The sequence below is a fragment of the Hyperolius riggenbachi genome, chromosome 5, assembly GCF_040937935.1.
Source record: "Hyperolius riggenbachi isolate aHypRig1 chromosome 5, aHypRig1.pri, whole genome shotgun sequence".
NCBI lineage: Eukaryota > Metazoa > Chordata > Amphibia > Anura > Hyperoliidae > Hyperolius > Hyperolius riggenbachi.
Genome location: NC_090650.1, coordinates 395,123,723 through 395,144,338, shown reverse-complemented (window position 1 = coordinate 395,144,338; position 20,616 = coordinate 395,123,723). Strand labels below are relative to the sequence as shown.

General features: G+C 42.1%; 1 protein-coding gene across 2 annotated transcripts in view; it reads right to left on the bottom strand.

The window, feature by feature from the left end:
• Positions 1–20,616, bottom strand: part of ZFPM2 (zinc finger protein, FOG family member 2) — a 520,700-nt gene that overhangs the window by 409,016 nt on the left and 91,068 nt on the right. For both annotated transcript variants that reach the window (XM_068237825.1, XM_068237826.1), the window contains exons 2-3: positions 18,488–18,646; positions 10,983–11,084 (exon numbers count right to left, since the gene is read on the bottom strand). In XM_068237825.1, coding sequence (XP_068093926.1) covers positions 10,983–11,084; positions 18,488–18,646 — 261 coding nt within the window. The remainder of the gene's footprint in view (positions 1–10,982; positions 11,085–18,487; positions 18,647–20,616) is intronic.

Below are 20,616 nucleotides of genomic sequence, written 5' to 3'. Positions count from 1 at the left end.
GAAGGACAATAAATGCCAGTCTAAATTTCTCCATTTCCCAGCATCCTTGCATCTCCATAGAGACTTTCGGACATAGGCCTCGATTCATCAAGACTTATTGAATCAATTACCGACAGCTCCGTAAAATACCGAACTCGATAAGTTGATTTTAGGATTCATCAAAGATATCTAAAGCTGTTAGCGAGCATTCGGTAATCATTCGGTAATGATGCAGTAAAACGGAAGAAAGTGCAATTCATAAAAATGAAAGTGGGCGTGGTTTAGCGTTACATTTAGGATTAGTTATCTCCTTCACCGCTCTGTCGTTATTCCTGTCAGATCATTGCTGACAGAGAAGATGGAGCCATTTGAAGTGGTTATGTATCAGCTGAGAGTGATTCAAAGGTGCAGAAGGGCAAGAATAAGGTCTAGAACTACATCAATTTGCAAGAGAATGGATTTATTTGCTATAACAGGACATCTGTATTTCTCTTGAATCATCTTGTAAGAGAACACAGGCAGTGCCAGGGTTAACTAAATTGCTAGCTGCACTACATTTTTTTCAGAAAAGGCTCCTATCAAGCTGCAGCTGGCAAAATTGTGGGATTGTCCCAAACTACTTCCAGAATCCTGGTCCAGGTGTTAAGCCCTATTCAGAATGTTGCTATGTGGTGTTCAAAGGACTGCCTCTTTACCCACAATTCCACGGGAATCTTATGGCCTTGTGTTAAATTACCACTGTAAGATGGAAATATCGACACATTACCGAATGGTTACCGCATTGTTATCGAATTCACAGCGAATGCGGAAACACCTTGATGAATACAACTAGAAATCGATAAATCTCCAATTCGGTAATTTAACGTACTGGAAAAAGCTATCGCAAAGGCAATGATGAATCAAGGCCATATTTAGTAAACTCCCGTAAGGTTTACTGTTACTTACACTCACATGTGAAATTAGTGTGACTCACGTTGCCTAGGTAGCGGGAGTGTTGCAAGGGTAATGCACATTATGCTGCTTGTGTAACAGGCATTACTCTAACAATGCTCATGTTACCTAGGCAACGCAGAATGCATAACACGTGCTACCTTGTCAATGCAAGTAACGGTAAAATTGCTGGGTGCTCCTGCACATGGAGTTGACTGAATATGCCCTTATGTTTCTACATAAGAAGGTAGAACTTGTAGTTCACAGGAAGAATGTGCTGAATAACTGTCTATAGGACTCCAATCTGCAAAGAGGAAACTAGCAGACAGGAAATGTTTTAAGTCTGTGTGGATAGGTGCACAGGCACAGGTAGAGCAACGCAATGGATTTTTTGGTTCAAAAAGTTCAAAAACAAAGGTGATTCTTATAATATACGCTATTCACCAAAAATCTACTTGTGTACTGAAGCCCCTCCCCTCTTACCCAACACTATGGTATATAAATATCCAACTCACCTTTTACATCAGTGACAGCCAACCAAATTCAGAGCACATTGTTTCCCTCCTCCCCCTACTCCCCCGAAAGCCACTCTTTCATGTATCGCCCTATTACCCCTCTGCCCCCTGTCATAGCAGCAGCCTCATCACTATCCAATGCGCCTGTACACCAATTTTTATTTTATTATTATAATTTAGTATTCATATAGCGCCGACATCTGTCGTAGTGATGTACAGAGTATATATTGTCTTGTCATTAACTGCCCCTCAGAGGAACCCACAATCTAATCCCTACCATAATAATATGTCTATGTGTGTATCATATAGTGTATGTATCGTAGTCTAGGGCCAATTTACTGGGAAGCTGTATGTTTTTGTGATGTGGAAGGAAACCGTAGAGCCCGGAGGAAACCCACGTAGACACGGGGAGAACATACAAACTCTGTGCAGATAGTGCCCTGGCTGAGATTTTAATCGGGGACCCAGCACTGCAAGATGAGAGTGTTAACCACTACGCCACCATGCTTCCCGATTGGCTCCAAACTATTGCCCCAATCCCTGCAGTGACAGTAATTGTGCGTGTGTGTGCTCCATAAGTGAGGAAAACAGGGATAGAGAGAATATTGTCTTCTCCTTCCTCTTTAGCAGGCCTCCAGACTACACTGATATTTAGCCTGACCCGTTCTGAGAAGTTCTGAACCCTTGAAAGGGGAAAGGAAAATATAGCCTTTCTTTTAATGCCGAGAGAATTAATTTTCCTCCCTCGCCTTTGGTTCGGCAGCGGGGGCTTATTCGTTTAACCTGCTGCGTGCCAGATCTTTCAAAGAGCCGTCATGGTTAGAGAGGGACCAAAAAAAGGCTCAAAGACTTGCCTCCTCTGCTGTTTCCGTTCTTTCTCTCTCTCTCCAACGGAGGCTGGAGCTTTATTCTAATAATCTGATCTCCACTTCACAACAGAAGATTTATTTAGACTGCCTCTTGTTTTATAAAGGGCTGGGAAGTCTGTAGTAATTTTTGACACTTTGTTATAATGTTTTCCTCTGACCACCCTCCCCAGACTCATTTTCATACGGACACAAAGCGCAGTGATGAAACGATGGTTCATTATAGTGCTACAGCGCTCTTATCTTCATCCGGCAAGAGTCATTTCCTTCCAAAGATTGAAATGCAAATGTGAAAATTAATGATAACTGCATTATCTGATAGTGGAGATAATACTGATTCACTGTCAGGCTAACACACAGTCTTCCTATGATTTCTGCTTCTCATTCACAATATTCCTCTTACTGTCAAACTATCTCTACAGTTAACTATGTTTCACGGAGCTTTCTTTCTTTTAATTTACATCAAATGGCATTTCTCGCGGATAGTCTATCGGCTGGCATTTTTTTTTTGTGCAATCAGAATTAGAAAACAGGACCAGTAATCTCGGCGTCCTTCGAAATAAAGGTTTATCTAAATTGAACTATGCTATTAGGAATCATTGCTTTGCATTCGATTTCCCGGAGATAGTGGGGTGAAATAATAATGTATATTAGTTTAAGACATTTAAAAGCCAATCTCAGATATATTTCTGGATTGTGTGTGTGTTGGCAAGTTGAATAACCCGCTGGATACATTAGATGAGCAGGTTGACCCACCTGACTTCAAGTCAAAGTAGGTTTTTGTTGAACTTTTGGGTGGTTTGGGGCAGAAAATGTAGAATTACTGGAAAAATGGGGTGGGTTTGAAAGGTTCCCCATTTTTCAGTCAACAGATAGATCCATTAATAGGGATCTATTGGCTGCCCACACACTGCACACAGATTTTGAATTGAGTTCAGAATGCTATCGATTTAAGACCAGTGGAGCCGCTGCTGCTGCCACCTGCCTGGCCGCCCCCAGGCCTCTCCCCATTTGGGCTCCCCCGGCCAGCAGCAATAATCTCACCTGTCTGCCGGTGTTGGTCCCGAGGTCCGTGCTGTCCCTTCTTCTGGCATCTTAGAGGGTAGAGGCAGAGGGCGCTCTACAGTTTGAACTTTGGGTTGTCACAGGACGGGACAGGAAGTGAAGTAGACAAGGAGAAGAAGGCCAGCAGAAAGAAATGACAGCACGGAAACCAGGGACCCGTGCCAGTGGACACTTGATATTATTGATGCCGCTATGCTGCGTAGGTCGTCGCTAAATCGAATGCCCCTAGCAACACGCTCCTGACCCGCCGGCGATCGTGCAAAATTTTCCGTATGGACCGATCGACTGAATTGACCGTTGACCGATGGAGATCAGTCGATTGGTTAACGTTTGCATTAGGATTTCACAGCATATTCAATCACAGTGATGAGGGGAAGTTGAGCTAGTGGTGTATGGATACCTTAAAGAGAAACTCCGACCAAGAATTGAACTTTATCCCAATTAGTAGCTGATACCCCCTTTTACATGAGAAATCTATTCCTTTTCACAAACAGACCATCCGGGGGCTCTGTATGACTGATATTGTGGTGAAACCCCTCCCACAAAAAACTCTGAGTACCGTGGCAGTTTCCTGTGTGTGAACCCTGTTGCATTGTGGGGCATAGCTGTTTACAGCTGTTACCAACTGCCAAAAAAGCATGCATCAGCTACATTACCTGCCAACAGTAAAAATGTCACCATGTAATAAATGTCAGAATGTAAATCAGGGATTTAAAAGATTTTACAATGGGCAAACACTGACTAAATCATTTATACATAAATATTGTAAACATTAAGCACTTTTTTATTACATTATTATCACTGGAGTTCCTCTTTAACCTCCTTGCCGGTTATCCCGAGCTCAGCTCGGGGTAACCTGCGCAGGAGGATTTCTCAGGCCCCGCTGAGCCGATTTGCATAATTTTTTTTCCCTACAAGCAGCTAGCACTTTGCTAGCTGCGTGTAGTACGCGATCGCCGCCGCTCGCCGACGATTCGCCGCTACCCGCCGCGCCGAGCCGCCCCCCCCGCCCCAGACCCCTGCGCAGCCTGGCCAATCAGTGCCAGGCAGCGCTAAGGGGCGGATCGGGGTTCCCTCTGACGTCACGACGTCTATGACGTCGGTGACGTCATCCCGCCCGGTCGCCATGGCGACCAGGGAAGCCCTGCAGGAAATCCCGTTCTCAACGGGATTCCCTGCATACTCTGATGGGTGGGGGGATGCCGCCGCTTAGCGGCTATCATGTAGCGAGCCCTGGGCTCACTACATGATTTAGAAAAAAAAAAATTAAAAAAAAGTGCGGCGCTGCCTCCTTGCCGGATTTTTTAGACCGGCAAGGAGGTTAAAGAGAACCTGTACTGAGTAAAGTTATGTAAAATAAACACATGAGGTAACTTCAAATGAACATTACAGAGTTACCTTGCCATCAGTTCCTCTCAGAAGCTCCCCATTTCCTTCTTACAGTGATCCCTTCCAGTTCTGACAACATTTTGTCAGAACTGAAATATATCATTTGCTGTCAGTTACAGCTGAGAGGAGAACTGATGTGTCCATGTTTCCCTATGGCTCAAGTGGGCGATGTTACAGTTTAACTCTGTGCTGACCAGGAAGTTGTTATGGAGTAATAGCCATTTTCAAAATGGAGGACGGAGAATTCCATTGATCACAGTGGACAAGCAGGATGCAGGAGAGGAAAAATAGATTGATGAGTACACTATACAGGAGGCATGTATGACTTGTGTATGTTTATTTTGACTTTTAATGTTCAGTTCAGGTTTTCTTTAAGGCCCCTTTTACATTTAATCAGTTGCTCTCAGTTATAACTGAAAGAAAACTGATTTTCAAAGTAATGCCCATGTTTTCCTACGGCACCTTTCGCACTTAATGCGTTTTAACTGAAATCTTTTTCACAGTGCACTGCTGTGGAAAAAATGCGTACTAACGCATACCAACACTTACTAACGCACACCAACTGATTAAGTGTAAATGGGCCCTAAGTTTCTTGCGCCTTTGGAACGTATACTATAAAACTGTGTTAAAAAGGAACTTAAGCGAAAAACAGAAAAAAATAAATCAATACATTGCAAAGTGAGAAGTAAAAAAATAGAAGAGAGATCGAGAAATGATTGATATTCGCAATGTAATTTTTCGTATTGTTTGATCCACAATCAGCTTGCAGGTCATCATCTTTACTACTGGCAGACATGAAAAACACTAGACATCACCAACTGCCATTGTCTATGATCACACTCCCTAACAATGCGTTAGGCTAAATGTTTTTTTTTTTTATAGATAAACATATGCACAGAAGGAGATACTGTTTGTTTGGCAACTGGGAACAGATGTTATTTCCCACAATGCAACGAGGCTCACAGACCAGAAACTGTCAGGACCTAGGACCTGATATCACACTTTCTTTAAAAAAAAAATGCAGTCTGGTTGTCATGCTGGTCTTTTGGCTCCAGTAGAGTTTGAGTCACACTCCTGGAACATGCATGGAGCCAGCGGGATCACATGATATGTTTACTTGCTCTAGGTGAGTAATAGTGCTAAAATCAGAATAGACAGAGAAGTAGTATTTTTTAAATGAAGTTAGCAACATTCTTCAATTTTCCTACATTTACTGCACTATAACAGATCACACAAAAATGTATAGATATTACAAGTACACATTATTCTCCCTGTATGGTGCCATAAACAGATGGCTTTAATAGTTCTTGCCCAGTCTGGCTCTTAGGACTAAGCCAGGATTGGATGCCTATAGTGGTGTATGACACCCACACAAACCCCCATTCGCAGCCCAGTGTACAAGAAAAGAGCCATAAATCAAGTGGCCAAGTTGGATTTTTCCCAACACGTGGCTTTTGAGTTCAATCACGATATGAGGTCTCCTCTCCTGTCTAAATAGATATTTAAAGTGGTAGGAAATTCAACATATCTTCTTTGCACAAAACAAAAAGTACTAGCAGAAAAAACTTGGGAAGCAGAACAGCATTCAAACAGTTAAACATAGCACTTATTTCTTCAGTGGGAAGCTTAGCATGTTGCAGAACTTGAGGAAGTGATTACAATAGTAGCTGATAATAAAAAACAAACAAGATTATATAAACACTTCTAGGTGGTAAGGTAAGTAGAGGTCCTCTTATGCTAAGTACACACGATGCATTTTTTCATCCAATCGATTCTCTGCTTGAATTTCCGCTCAATTCACTTATCTTTTCTTATCTTTTTCCATTCATTTCTATGAAAAATCGACCAGAAAAACGATTGGAAATAATATCGGACATGATGGAATTTATCAAACCATCTATCTGCCGAAAAAACGTATGGTGTGTACCTAGCATTACAGACCAGCACCAGGATAAAACTATATCGTAAGATAATGTAAACACGGCTAGCAGTGTCTCAGCTGAATACAAGCCAAAAGTGTACACAGGAAAAGACACATCCTCACTTCATACATTGTAATGTATAAATACAGCAGCTATGCAATAGATTACAAAGGCAGCTTTCAGAGCAGATATACCATTGCGCTGAAAGTTTCCGACTGGGTATGAATTTGTTGGCGGTGGTGGTGCGGCGTGCATGCACGGAACAACGCAAATGTGATGGGAAAGCCGGGAATCCCAGTGACGTACTTCCTGTACATCAGTGGGAGAAGGGCAGGGATGGGCAGCAAAGGGCGCCCGTGGGGGGGTGGGGGTGGCTTTACTATTGCATATGACCGCCAGTGCACTCTGCCGCAGGATCATATGAATGATGATTTGTGCGTTGCGGTGTTATGGGCGGCGGAGCATCCCCCCCCCAAACGCACTGGCTAGGTATAAATCCAGCCTGAAAAAGAATTTCATTCATTTTCGCCTGACTGTGCTGCAACTGTGAACACTAATATATGCATCTCATCATATAAATTGCACATCAGATAAACAAGTCTGCATTCTCCTGTCTTCTCCCTTCAGATTTGTCTATAAGCATACACAATTACACCTGGTAATGATAGTTACGTTGTGCATCGTGATCTGCTGATGTCAGAACACCTGCATAGAATTCAGATCCATGAAAGTGTTGTGCAGCCAGGAATCAGAATATTGTGCACTGATACTGCATTTCTCTGTCCTCCGGAGAGGAAGAACGCAATATGGGAAGGACAGATGTCACCGCCCACTAATCTGGAAAGCCAGAGCTCATTAGTATTCCAAAAACATTTCGTTAATCAACTAAGACATATAGAGAACTCTTAAAATAGTTAAATAAAAATAGACTGTAAAATCTAATAAAATATTTAAATGGAAGTTTACCAGGACTGATATGATAACAAAGTTGAACAGATTGCCCCAAAATATATATTGGATACCCATTAAATAAGTAACACATTTGGCAACGTTTGGATGCAGAAATATAGATTGCATATTTAGACTTTAAGCAAAAATGTATTAATCAGGTGTTATAGTCAACTAAAGTAAAGCATTTTCAAGATACCGGTAGTACTATCAGTTCAATATACAGTATAGAACAATTACACGCAAAAAGTAGTATTGTATATACTCGCATATAAGCCTAATTTTTCAGCTCAAAAATGTGCTGAAAAGTTACCCCCTCGGCCTATACGCGGGTCAGTGGAGCAAACCGGGTGGTGGAGCAGGTTTTGTTACTGGATCAGGAGCTTACGGGACGTGGACTAGTGATCCTGTTCTTGCCAACTGGCTCCCTGCTATGTCTATGCCCCCCATCCCCTGCAACATGGTGTGCAGAGTGTGCTGCTCAAGACTACCTGTGTCCCCTGACTTGTGAATTGGAGAGCAAGCAACGTGTCAGTGGTGCAATGACCTGGGACACAGCTGTATCATCCTTGGGGCACATCTAGCCTATGGGGAAGAGGCTGTCTTTTTTTTCTTGTTTCTGAGGGAAAAGTGGGTATTTCGGTTTATACGCAGGTCAGCTTATATGCGAATATATACGGTATGTGTAAAACAGCCATACAGATAAACTATTGAGGAAATTGTTCTTCGCTTAACAAGATGACTAATTCTCTACAGCCTCCTTAAAGTGAACCAGAGATCTTGAAAACTAAAGATTTGATACTTCCTCCTGCCCCACAAGCATGTGTGATTCTCTCGCCATCCTCCCGCTATTTACCGTTTAGCGGCAATTATCCACGGTAACTTGCTCAGTAGGGTCCAGTCTGGGTCTTCTACTCATGCGTGGGAGGTTCGCACATGCGCAGAAGACCCAGACTGGACCTGACTTAAGCAATTACCAGGGCTGATTGCGACTGAATGGCAGACCGTGGGAGGAAGGCATGGGACTCAGACGACCTTACTGGGGCTATAGATAAGTATTAAATCTTTAGTTTTCAAGATCTCTGGTTTACTTTAAGAACCTTACAGTGTCCAAATCAGGGATGGCCAGAAGTGCCGATGTCCAATTCCCCGGAAGTTCCAAATTCCGCTAATGCCCATTACCGATTCTTTAGATTTCTGAGTTCTGAGGAGTCTTTTTTGGTAATTTTTTGCATTCTCTCATTGGTCAAATAGTTCTGAGTTGTATAGAACCAATCAGAGAATGCAGTACTTTACTGTGGTAATCGGAATACCACAGACATTTTAAGCCAATCACAAGACGCAGTAATGCTTGGTAGTATCCAAGTCTTGTGATTGAACTAAAATTACCGCAGCAATCTGAATTCTGCAGAAAAAAAATCTGCATTCTCTAACTGGCCCAATGCTTTGAGTGCTATGATCAAGCTAAAGTTACTGAGTTGCGGTAAACCGGATTTCCGTGGAAATCCGATTTCTATTTTCCAATTGAAAATGCATAAATTTAAATTCTGCGGAATCCGAATGAGCATCCCTAGTTCATATTTCTGTGTGCATCTCGTCAAGGGATGGGCGGTACCAGCATGTGGCCCAGCTTCTGTCGAAAGCTCAGTCGAGATGAACTCAGTTCCATTTCCACCATCCACTAGAGGGCAATAGCTGTGTGAACTAAAGGCAGGCTGCTAATCATCTCATATGAGAATCTGCAGTCTCTACTATTCTGCTGTCCATGCGATACCTGTGCCCTCTAGTGGCTGGAGGGGGCTGGAGATCTCTCTGACTCCCACACGGAGGCATGCTTTTCTCTAGTAAATCTCAGCACAATGCTAATGAGAAATATTTTTTTCTGAATGGGATTTGAGGACATATATGATCAAATTCACTTTAAAATTTCATATATCATAGAAGTCAATTGCATAAGGTAGTCAGCATATGTAAGAACATTCACCCAGGCTGGAGTTCTGTTTAAAGTGGACTCAAATGAAAAATACAAGATTTCAGAAATAAAATTTATTTCCTAAATTATAATAATAAATAGCAGCCTTTTTTCAGCTGCATGATGACAAATATAAAATATTTTACATTTATTCGAGGAACCCCTCCCCTCCTTTCATATTGCCTGGACAGAATCCGGCAAACTGGTGGAGTAGGTGGTGGCCGGCAAAGGAGGAATGGCTAATGGCTGCCACCTGTATAACCCTAGTTATGAAAAGAGGAGGGCAAAAGCATAGACTGTAATGCTCATAGGCTTGAAGGAGTGTTTATTTATCTTTGTATGTGTCAAAGTGGTGCAACTAAATATTTTGAATTAAAAACATGTTTGGTTTGGGTCCACTTTAAGGATGGCAACACAAGTTGTGAATTTACTGCTTCTGTTGTCATTTCATGGCCAGCAGAGCTACACACGTATATTAGCCATCCGGATTCAGTGTTGTCAGTGAAATACGAGCAGCTCACAGTATCACTATGGTACTGATAGGTGGTTTGGGATAGGGTTAGGAATGGCAGAAGGAGGAGGCTAGGGGTAAGGTACAGGCCTGGCGACTGGTGAGGTTAAATTAAAATGAAAAAAAAACCCTATAATATAAGGAATTGTACGTGTAGGACGGATATTTACTAGAACATTAGCAGCAAAGACAAGGCATCATATTTTATTTTCAGCTCTATATCTATTTTTAATATAACATTGCATCATTCTATAATATTTGCAGTTTACAAATTACACTCTGCATTTTAAATGATGAAACAGAGCAGAGCTAATGATACTTTGAACTTCCTGGTAGTAATACCTTAAACAAACAAACAAACAGACAGGTTGAGATAAGTGCTTCAGAAAACAGCACTGTAGACGACTCGTTGGGTCGGAGAGATCAGAGAACCTCTTTTGCATAGATAACAACTGAAGCTTCTTAACTCTTCCTGTACTGGAAACAATATGAGACTCATATCTGTGCTACGAATGTTCTATTTCTTAGCTGTACTACACAAACAAATCATTATATCATAAGATTATTTTCACTGCAGATACCCTTTAAGGCAAGGCTGTGGTTAGGAAGGATCAGAAGTCTTGCAGGGCACCTACCAGGTATTGACAGAAGCCACTCCTTCCCACACCTCCTACTCACATGTTTAGGCATCTTATATAGCACCCAAGTCATATGCATGCCCCCCCCCCACCCCCCCATGTCTTGCAGAACCTTTGGCCGCTATACTTATAGTTTTACCTCTGACACCGTCCACAAATAAGCATTTATAATACATTGGAATGGTATAAAGCAAGAGTAATTTGTAATAAGCAGATCTTCATGGTGAGTATTTTGCTTGTCACTTACCTGGGCCATCCCAGCCCTCAACCGCTATCTCAGCTTGTGGCGTTTTCTCTGACTGCGCCTCACCGTCAGACTCTGCCGTTCCATGGCTGCCCTCCTCATCTCCTGAAATCAAAGCAAAAGGATATCACTGCTTGAGAATGAGTCTGAGATTTATCTGCAGTCCATGGAGAAGCTGGACTACTCTGTGCTCCAGTACAAGATACAGTTTCTCTCTCTTAAGGTGGCCATACACTGGTTGATTTGCCATCAGATCGACCAAAAGATAGATCCCTCTCTGATAGAATCTGATCAGAGAGGGATCGTAAGGCTGCCTTTAGCCACCCCCCCCCCCCCCCCTTGCATACATTACCTACTCCGGCCGGCGCGACTCCCCCGGTCTCCGCTGTCTTCTTCTCCGCTGGGCTCCGGGTCCGGCTGGCTGGCTTCACTGAACTTCCTACCGGAGGAAGTTTAAACAGTAGAGGGCACTCTACTGTTTAAACTTCCTGCCGGGACAGGAAGTTCAGTGAAGCCAAGCCAGCCGGACCCGGAGCCCAGCGGAGAAGAAGACAGCGGAGACCAGGGGAGTCACGCCAGCCAGAGCAGGTAATGTATTGCCGCTAACGTCAGTCGTCGGGCATTCGAACGCACTCCCGACCCGCCGGCGATCGATCAAAATGTTCCGCACGGACGGATCGCGTGGAATCGACGGGAATAATTGATTTCGGACGGAAATTGATCGTTCCGTCAGCGTTTGCGCATCGATTTCACAGCAGATTCGATCACAGTGATCGAATCTGCTGTATATCGGCGGGAAAATCGTTAGGTGTATGGGCCCCTTTAGTAGTCCCTGAGTGTAGGGACTGTACAACGTCACATTTCTGTGAAATCGTCAACAGTAGTCATTGGATGGGTTCCTAGTCAAAACCAAACAATAAAAAATAAAAGGTTGGGGTGAGCCAACAGATAGCAATGATTCTGTTATAGTGAAAGTCTTTTTTTTTAACATTTTTACTTTATATAGTACAGTTCTTTGTATTAAATATTTTTCAATAAATGTTTTTGGTTTGTGGAACGAATCTTCTGAGTTTCCATTAGTCCTTACGGGGAAATTTCCTTTGATATAAGAGTGCTTTGGATTACAAGCATGTTTCTAGAACTAATTATGATTGCAAAACCAAGATTTCACTGTATTTTATGCCTCCCTACCTGTTCTGCTCTATTCAGACTCCTTCCCTCAAACTGCCGCCCACATTCTTTACCCACTCACCTGTCCTACTAAAATGTGTCTGTATGGACTAGCCACTCCCACTTCCAGTTCTGTGCTATGTCTCACTGGCTAGCCACTCCCACCTATTGTTCTGTGCTATGCCTCACTGGCTAGCCACTTCCACTTCCTGTTCTGTGCTAATCCTCACTGGCTAGCCATTCCCACTTCCTGTTCTGTGCTATGCCTCTCTGGCTAGCCACTCCCACTTATTGTTCTGTGCTATGCCTCACTGGCTAACCACTTCCACTTCCTGTTCTGAGCTATGCGTAACTGGTTCTGTGCTATGTTTAACTGGCACATTTTTGCTAGTCACTATTGGAAGAAAAGCTGCGTTTTTGCTGATAGCGTGATATAACAAATATCTCTTCTATTTTCTGAGATCATTCTTTCGGTATAGTTAAAAAAATATGCTCAGAATCACTTTCAACCTGAGGATATTATCATCACAGCCTCCCTGCTCTGTGTACATCCATATCAGATCTGCTCTGCCCACCATAATCCTTTGTCTAAACATCGGGAAAGCATGTACTCTTTCACATATAAACTCTTTACTTATTCGTGTGATCTTACTATTTTATCTCTTCGTGTTAAATGATAATTTCCTTTAAGAAGTATTACATTACGATAGCACAGATCCAGACCTGATTATTGTGCGCAGATGTACGCCGGAAACTGATGTGACTAAAGCTTCAGGAGAAAAGAAATTGACTTCCTCAAAAAGCTACCAGTTAATACATATAACAATTATTTTTTTTTTAAACTTCTTTTTTTTTTAGTGAATGGTTAGGGGGTCACACTTAAAGGGCAACTGAAGTGAGAGAGATGAGGAGGCTGCCATATTTACTTATGGTACTTTTAAGCAATACCTATTGCCTAGCTATCCTGCTGATCCTCTGCCTCTAATACTTTTAGCCATAGCCCCTGAACAAGCATGCAGCAGATCAGGTGTTTCTGACATTGTTGTCAGGTCTGACAGGATTAGCTGCATGCTTGTTTCTGGTGTTATTCAGACATTACTGTAGCCAAATAGATCAGCAAGACAGCCAGGCAACTGGTATTGTTTAAAAGGAGACACATATGGCAGCCTCCATATCACTCTGACTTCAGTTGCCTTTTAAAGAGGCACCATCGTGACATAAAGTAGAAGGAAATATATTATTCAGGATACCCACTTTTACACTCATTATCTTGGTTTCAGCACCAGAAACACTTCCTGTAACTATATACAGTATTGCTGTATACTATGTATGTAGCCCCACCCTCCCGATGATGTTTATCCTAGGCTGATTAGATATGCAAACCTCCACAGCATTCTGGGAGACCAGATATATTTTGTACTGGCTTTGGAATTCTCAGAAACAAACATTTCGCAGAGATCACTTGCCAGCACTAAAGATGTCCCCACCTGTGATCAATCAGGGCGAGGAAAGATTCTACAATGGGAAATCACTGGCAAATTCATTTTGTAAGGGGAAAAAAAAGCAATTTGATTCATACGTTATTTTCACTAGTTTCCTTTAGGGAACCTGAATCGAGAGGTATATGGAGGCTGCCATGTTTATTTCCTTCTAAACAATACCAGTTGCCTGACTGTCCTGCCAACTGATCTTTTTGGCTGCAGTAGTGTCTGAATTACACACCTGCAAAAGCATATGGCTCTTTTTATCAGAAACAGCTTGTTCAGGGTCTATTGGAGGCAGAGGATCAGCAGGAAAGCCAGGCAACTTGTATTGCTTAAATTTAAGGCAAACCTGAAGCGAAACCCTCCCCCCCAAAAAAAATAAAAATTAAGATATAATGATGTTTTAAAAAATAAAATTGCATCATTCTGTCACAGTTGCATTTTTAAAAACACACTCTAGGCCAGGCATGGGCAAACTTGGCCCTCCAGCTGTTAAGGAACTACAAATCCCACAATGCATTTGCCTTTATGAGTCATGACTGTGGCTGTCAGACTCCTGCAATGCATTGTGGGACTTGTAGTTGGAGGGCCAAGTTTGCCCATGCCTGCTCTAGGCCATATGCAATTCACTTTTTCACCTGAGTTTACTCCTCGGTGATATTTTCATAACTTGTAAACACAATGCATGTTTAATCAGAGGCAAGCAAGAAAATACTCAAAATAATTTTGATAGTAGTTTTTTAACTACTTTTTGGTACTTTTTCAATTCCAAAATGCTGAAAAGTTATTTTAAATACAAAATGAAAAATTATCACCTAGGAGAAAACTCAGAAGAAAAGGTGAATTGCATATGGGCCTCTGTTTTTTAAAGGGACTCCGAGCACCTCTCACAGGCATGCCTGTAAGCCAGACAACTTCCAACAAAGTCGTGCTATGACCCCTCTGGTGGAGCCTCTTGCAATGGCCATGCGTGTCACTTCCTCTTCCTGCTTCATTCAGTGATGCACTTCTCTAACAGAGAAGACAGAAGTGACCCGGGAGTCATAACATTTTTAAATTGAAATTGAACGAAAACTATTTGGTGTAGAATGACGATTCAGGAATCAAATGATAGAGGAGAGCACAAGCTACAGAAATGTATGCATCTTTAAGTACATTGCAGTACTGGTTGGAGTCTTAAAGGTATACCCATGGAAGGTGCTCGGAGTCCCTTTAAACTATAAAACAAAGCAGAAATAATGACCCTTTGAACTTTCCTGCAGTAAAACCTCATCTCAAGCTGTCCCTCACTGTTTCTTTGTTGTGTAAGTGCTTTAGAAAACAGGACTGTATTCGCACCAGTGGGTCAAAGAGCTCAGAAAAGCTCTTTTGTATAAAGGACAACAGAGGTGAGAAGAATATAGAGGCTGCCATATTTATTTCCTTTAAACAATACCAGTTGCCTGGCAGTCCTACTGATCTACTTGGCTGCATCACACCAGAAACAAGCATGCAGCTCATCTTGTTAGACCTGACAAGAATGTCAGAAACACCCAATCTGCTGCATGCTTGTTCAGGGTATATGGGTGAGAGTATTAGAGGCAGAGGATTAGCAGGATAGCCAGGCAACTGGTTGTGGAAATAAATATGGCAGCCTCCATATCCCTCTCGCTTCAGTTGTCCTTTAAACCTTCCTATACTGGAAAACAATATGAGACTCTTTTTTGCTACTTACGTTCTTTTTTTCATAGCTGTACTGCACATACAATTCATTATATCATAAGTACCGTAGGTTTGCTTTAAATAAATATGTCAGCCTCCATAACCCTCAATACAATAATCAATATTTCCTGGAAAACAAGACATTTATTACAGCAGATATGTGACTATATGGTAAATCAACGTTCCTTTGCGTATACATCACATTGCTTTCCGTTTCATTGTTTAGACGATTGTGTAGCTTTAATTCTAGTTAAGAGCGGAGATGCAGTGTGTCAGCAGAAGGCAGAGTATGGGGCTGGGCTGTGTATCAAACTAACCAAATGACAGATCCACGCACTACAGATAATGTCCAGCCTGCAGGAGGGGTCCACAAGCCACTCACGCAGGGGCTGTTCAATCAGCTCTATCAGTGATCTATCAGTGTCCTCATTCTAGACATAACCAGGAGTCAAAGACTCAGGTCAATAAGCTTATAGGCGATTTGCACAAACACCTCCTGCAGCAAGGTAAACTACAATGTCAAATTGGTTTTTTCTTCTTCCAAGTATGCCTAGTTATTTATTTATTTGCACCGGGGAGGCCTCCAAACTGCAGTGTCTTGATTTAACCCACTTGCTGCTATTGTAAGTATAGAGGTGTATTCTCTGAGCCATTTAAAGCCCAGCTAAACTCAAAATTGAACAAGACAATTGTAATAGCAATCGGGATGATAAGTGAATAGAAATAATGTTACAGAAGCAGACTGCTGGACTGAATAATACCTGTTTAATGAACAAATGTGCATGCATCTGCAATGAAGCTTATTTCTCTCCTCTGTGGATTTAACCGTTGGTCAGGTCAATCAGGTGAGACCATGTGACCCACAAATTAGGAAGAGCAGAAATGCCAGACTGCAATCTCCAGAATCCCAGTATTGCGGTAGAGACTGTATCTAACTTAGGAAGTGGATGTTTGTATTTTATAGGTAGTACAGTAGGTGTGATCAGTTGTAAGACCTAGTCTTGTTTCAAAGGAAATAACAAGCAGGAGAGCTTCCGAATTTGTACCTAAAATAAAGTAAGTGTAAGTATTTATACTAACCTAGGGCTTTCTACAGCCCCCTGTAGTTTGTTTTCTCGATCTCCATTCTCCCGATCCCCTCTGTTCTTACGCATTGTGGCCCAATCGTGCTCCACTACGCATGCATGGTCCCAGCAGCACGTGCCCCTCGATCATGCTCCAAAGACCAGTAGCGTTCTGCGCATGCGCAGTTTGCTAACAATACAATTTGCTAACAATACAATTTGCTAAATGATAGTTTACAAACGATTATTCACATGAACAATCGGAAATGATCAATTCAGGAAGAAAGAATGTATGCACCATCCGTCTTCAAAACAACCATAGTTTATTGTTCCCGTGACATCCAAACTTACATCTATGCAGATAGTAATGACAGGCTCTCCAATATGGGCGGTGGTGTGCTGACGTGGGGGTTATGAGCACAAGTGCGGGAGAGCATTGGCCATTTCGCATCTTGACAGATGCTTGGTCACACTGCGTTTCACAACACAATGATCAGAAATGATGATTTGGGACAAATACCGGGTGAAAAACATCATTACCAATCCGATCAGACGAATGAAATCAATCCCATTTTCAGATCGATTCCCGTCAATGGCTTGCTTCACCTTCTTGCTGCCTACATATGTACTGTAACCAGCTACATGTCTCTACTACACAGCTAACACTGTATGATAGACAGCAAAACGAATAGTAAAACATTTCTGTTTTGAATTTACCTCTAAAATACCCCTTTCACATGGACATTAGGCCTTTATGCCTTGAGGCATAAAAACTGGTGGTGCAAAATGTGCATTTGTATGGTGGTTATTTGGCATTTGTAACCAAGAAGCGGTCACTAAACTAAATCCTATGCAAAACTTGGAAATAGAATGACCGGAGGATTTGGAGGGGGGGGGGGGGGGGGGATACTGGAAGCACCACTTCTGCGCCCTTAAAGGATACCCGAAGTGACATGTGACATGATGAGATAGACATAGGTATGTTCAGTGCCTAGGACACAAATAACTATGCTGTGTTCCTTTTTTCTTTCTCTGCCTGAAAGAGTTAAATATCAGGCATGTAAGTGGCTGACTCAGTCCTTACTCAGGCAGAAAGTGACTACAGTGTGACCCTCACTGATAAGAAATTCCCCTTTTTATCTCTTTCCTGCTCTCAGAAGCCATTTTCTGCTAGGAAAGTGTTTTATACTTTGAATTTCTTATCAGTGAGGGTCACACTGTAGTCACTTCCTCTCTGAGTCAGGACTGAGTCAGCCACTTACATACCTGATATTTAACTCTTTCAGACAGAGAAAGAAAAAAAGGAACACAGCATAGTTATTTGTGTGCTAGGCACTGTACATACACATGTCTATCTCATCATGTCACATGTCACTTCGGGTATCCTTTAACTCCGTCTGAAATCTGGAGGCAGATGCGTTCCACCATGGGCTTTTAGGGGGTAACGCAACGCAACTGGAAAAATTGTGCAGGCCGGGAATTCTGCTTGACTTTAACAGATCTGTTTACATCTGCGTTTCCGATCGGTTTACAAGAATGTCCATTTTTGCGATGCAGTAGTGTGAACTGAGCCTTAGTACAGGAAGACTAAAATCTCATTCACTATACAAACTCTGCATTTAAAATCTGTCCAAAGTAAATCAAAGAGGAAAAAAACAAAAACAAAGCAATTAACACCATACTTTTTGAGATGAGATAGAGACACTTAAGCCACGCCCCTGCCACACCCCTAATCACACCCCTATTCACGCATACCATAAAGATTACATAAGAAAAATATGTTGTTTTTTTATAATTCAAACCACACTGGTCCTTTCTATCCTGGTTCATTTTCCTTCATATTACCATTTTAAAATTAGTAATATATCAATTTAAAGGATGGGAATAAAGTTTAGAGTCAATCAAACACATTTTTAAGTAGAGAAATATATATATTTACATAGAAAGAGGGACAAAGTCCTGAAAGAGGGACAAAGGAGGAGGAAAGAGGGACAGGGCTCCCAAAGAGGGACTGTCCTTCCGAAAGAGGGAGTAGGGAGCTATGTGACACAAACCCCTCAAGGTTTCCCAGCCAGCCCAGAAACTGTACCTTTATTGCAGAAATATTCCACATCTTCACAAGTCATATTCTCTGGCTCAAATTCCGAAGTGAAACTTCCTTCTAGAGGAAAATCTTCTTTAGAGACAACATCATTCTCCTCTGACAGGCAGTCTTCCTCCTCATCCTCTATAGCATCCTCCAGGGGACCTTAAAACATAATTCACAGCTAAGTATCAACTTGCAAAGTACTTTGTAAAATTGCTACTTTTTTCATAATAATGTCACCAGTTAAATGTCCAGTTCACCTCAGATACAATCTACCATATTTACATACCAAAGGTTCGTTAGTTGGAAGAATATAAACTAAATTGTAGAGATTTGCTCAATATAGTTTCAGCATAAACTGGCAACACCCTTCTTAGTAATAAAATATACACATTTTCTAGTTATTGACATTCTATATATTTTCTAACTAAGGTCTGGAAACCACTAGCAGGTCTGGTTTAAAGAACAAGTGACACTCATGCTAACCTAGAAATAAAAAACACATATATAAGTAGATAAATACTACTTCTACTTACATAACAGATGTATTGTGCTATCCATGTAATGATTCCTGTGAGTTTTATAAAGGAAAAGCAGAAACTCCTATTCTAGGCAGTGGCCATTTTGCCAAGCTAATGCTGACATCATATCCTCCCTGACTCTTGTTTCCCCCCCCTCCCTTCTCTTGCTCATTGTGTATTCATTAGCTGCCTTCCTCCCAGAGTCTTCAGACACTCCCACTGAGGTGTATACTAGGAACTGCTCTGTCTTATCCTCCAATCGCTGAGTCACCTCAGCCTTGCTTGTAAACACAAGTGATCAGAGGGTGTTTCTGATAAGCAGCTAGGCAGGGAAATAAATGGAAGAGGAGGAATATATTATAGATAAAAAGAACTCCCAGCATTCAACTCTTTGGCACTGTTTGGCACTAGGGCCAGTGCTCATAAAGTATCTGATAACTCCAAACCATAACAGCAGAAAAAGTTTTGCAAGTTTTGAATGCAGGATTAGCATCTTTATCACTTAATACACTCAGACCAGTTGCTGTTGAAATTTGATTTTTATGGTGACAATACCGCTTTAAGGGGCGCTGATGCCCTGGGGCAAACTTAAGTAGGGGGTCCCTTTACTCCCCTTCCCAACAGCCCTCCCTCCTTCTCCACCGACAGACACTACCTCAATGTTCCTGGGGCCACTGTAGTTTAGCTGCATACTTGTCCGGGCAGGCGGCGGTTGACCGTCCATGCAGTCTTCAGCCATGCTGTCTGCCTCTTCTCTATCCGCCGTGGTAGGTGTAAACACATGCCGGATAGAGAAGAGATGGACAGCGTGGTTGAAGACTGCACGCCGGGACAAATGAGCATGTAGCTAATGTGCAGGGGCTCCAGGGAGCAGTGCGGGAGACATGGCAGAGTACGGCAGTTGGGCAATTGCCCCCTTTGCCAATAGGGCAGTGCCGGCCCTGAGCAGAGCTCTTCTAATGTAATGCTATGGGTGTGATCTCACCTGAGAGATGTGATTTTCTAAAAATCCCCCATAGCATTGCATTAGCAACTAGCAAGAGCCTTACAAATCACTAGCGCTTAGAAAAGGCTGCTAGTGGGTCCCAAAGCTTAGGTTGATCAGTGAGCAGCATGTTCTTCAAGTTTGTTGCAAATATCATTGCAAATTGTGAGCAGCTTGAAATTGGACCAATCAAATATAGATGCTGCATACAAATTGCAGCACAATTTGCACCAATTTGGAAACATTTGCGTCTCATTGAACAACTCTGGTTGTAACATGCAACTGAAAATAATTAGTAAACATTGGGGATATATAAGTTAAAGCAAATTTCTAAGATGTTTCAGCTGGTTGAACTGTCTTGCTTTATTAATTTTAAAAATAGCACAGCAGAAATTTCCCTTCACAGTGACATCTGCTGTTTCAAGTACCCTCCAACTGAAGGTCATGTGACCTTCTGACACTCTGTCAGCAGGTCACATGACAAAAGGCACAGTTTGGGTTCCTGACATGTAGGCACGAACAAACAGCAGCACTATCCTTATTTGGTCTTGGCCACATAAACCACTGTTGGAAGAAGCAGTGACTCCCAGTTTGTGCAGTACACAAGATAAAGTCACCTTCTATTT